Genomic DNA, 419 nt, shown 5'->3' with positions numbered 1-419 from the left:
GTGGGTGCTCCTGCTACAGCCGATCCCGTTACAGCCGATCCCGTCACAGCCGATCCCGTCACAGCCGCTCGGGTGACAGGCGATGGTGGCCGTCCCCGAGCTCTCCCCAGAGGCCTCCCGGCTCCTCCTCTCAGCCGCGCTCTCCCTCGCCGCCGTCCTCCTCTTCCTCACCTTCCTCCCCCCGGCCCCAAGGCGGGGGGACCCGCCAGGTCAGTGCCCACTGGTACCAGCAGGGAGGGCAGACTGGAACCAGTAAGGAGAACGGACTGGTGCCTGCATGGAGGGCAGACTGGAACCAGTAGGGAGAACAGACTGGTACCCACAGGGAATACAGGCTGGAATCAGTAAGAGGGACAGACTAGAACCAGTAAGGAGGAAAGACTGGTACCAGTAAGAAGAGCAGACTGGCACCAGTAAGG

The 419-nt window shown here is 63.2% G+C and overlaps 1 protein-coding gene across 1 annotated transcript in view; it reads left to right on the top strand.

Annotated features, from left to right (window-relative positions):
* Nucleotides 1–82: 82 nt before the first annotated feature.
* Nucleotides 83–419, top strand: part of LOC104128923 (ATP-dependent 6-phosphofructokinase, muscle type-like) — a 7675-nt gene continuing 7338 nt past the window's right edge. Inside the window, exon 1 of the mRNA XM_009641780.1 lies at nucleotides 83–209. Within this exon, the coding sequence (XP_009640075.1) occupies nucleotides 83–209 (127 nt within the window). The remainder of the gene's footprint in view (nucleotides 210–419) is intronic.

Source organism: Egretta garzetta, unplaced genomic scaffold, assembly GCF_000687185.1.
Source record: "Egretta garzetta isolate BGI_Z169 unplaced genomic scaffold, ASM68718v1 scaffold157, whole genome shotgun sequence".
In the NCBI taxonomy this organism is placed as follows: Eukaryota; Metazoa; Chordata; class Aves; order Pelecaniformes; family Ardeidae; genus Egretta; species Egretta garzetta.
The sequence above is the reverse complement of the archived record's forward strand: the minus strand, read 5'-3'. Positions and strand labels throughout refer to the sequence as shown.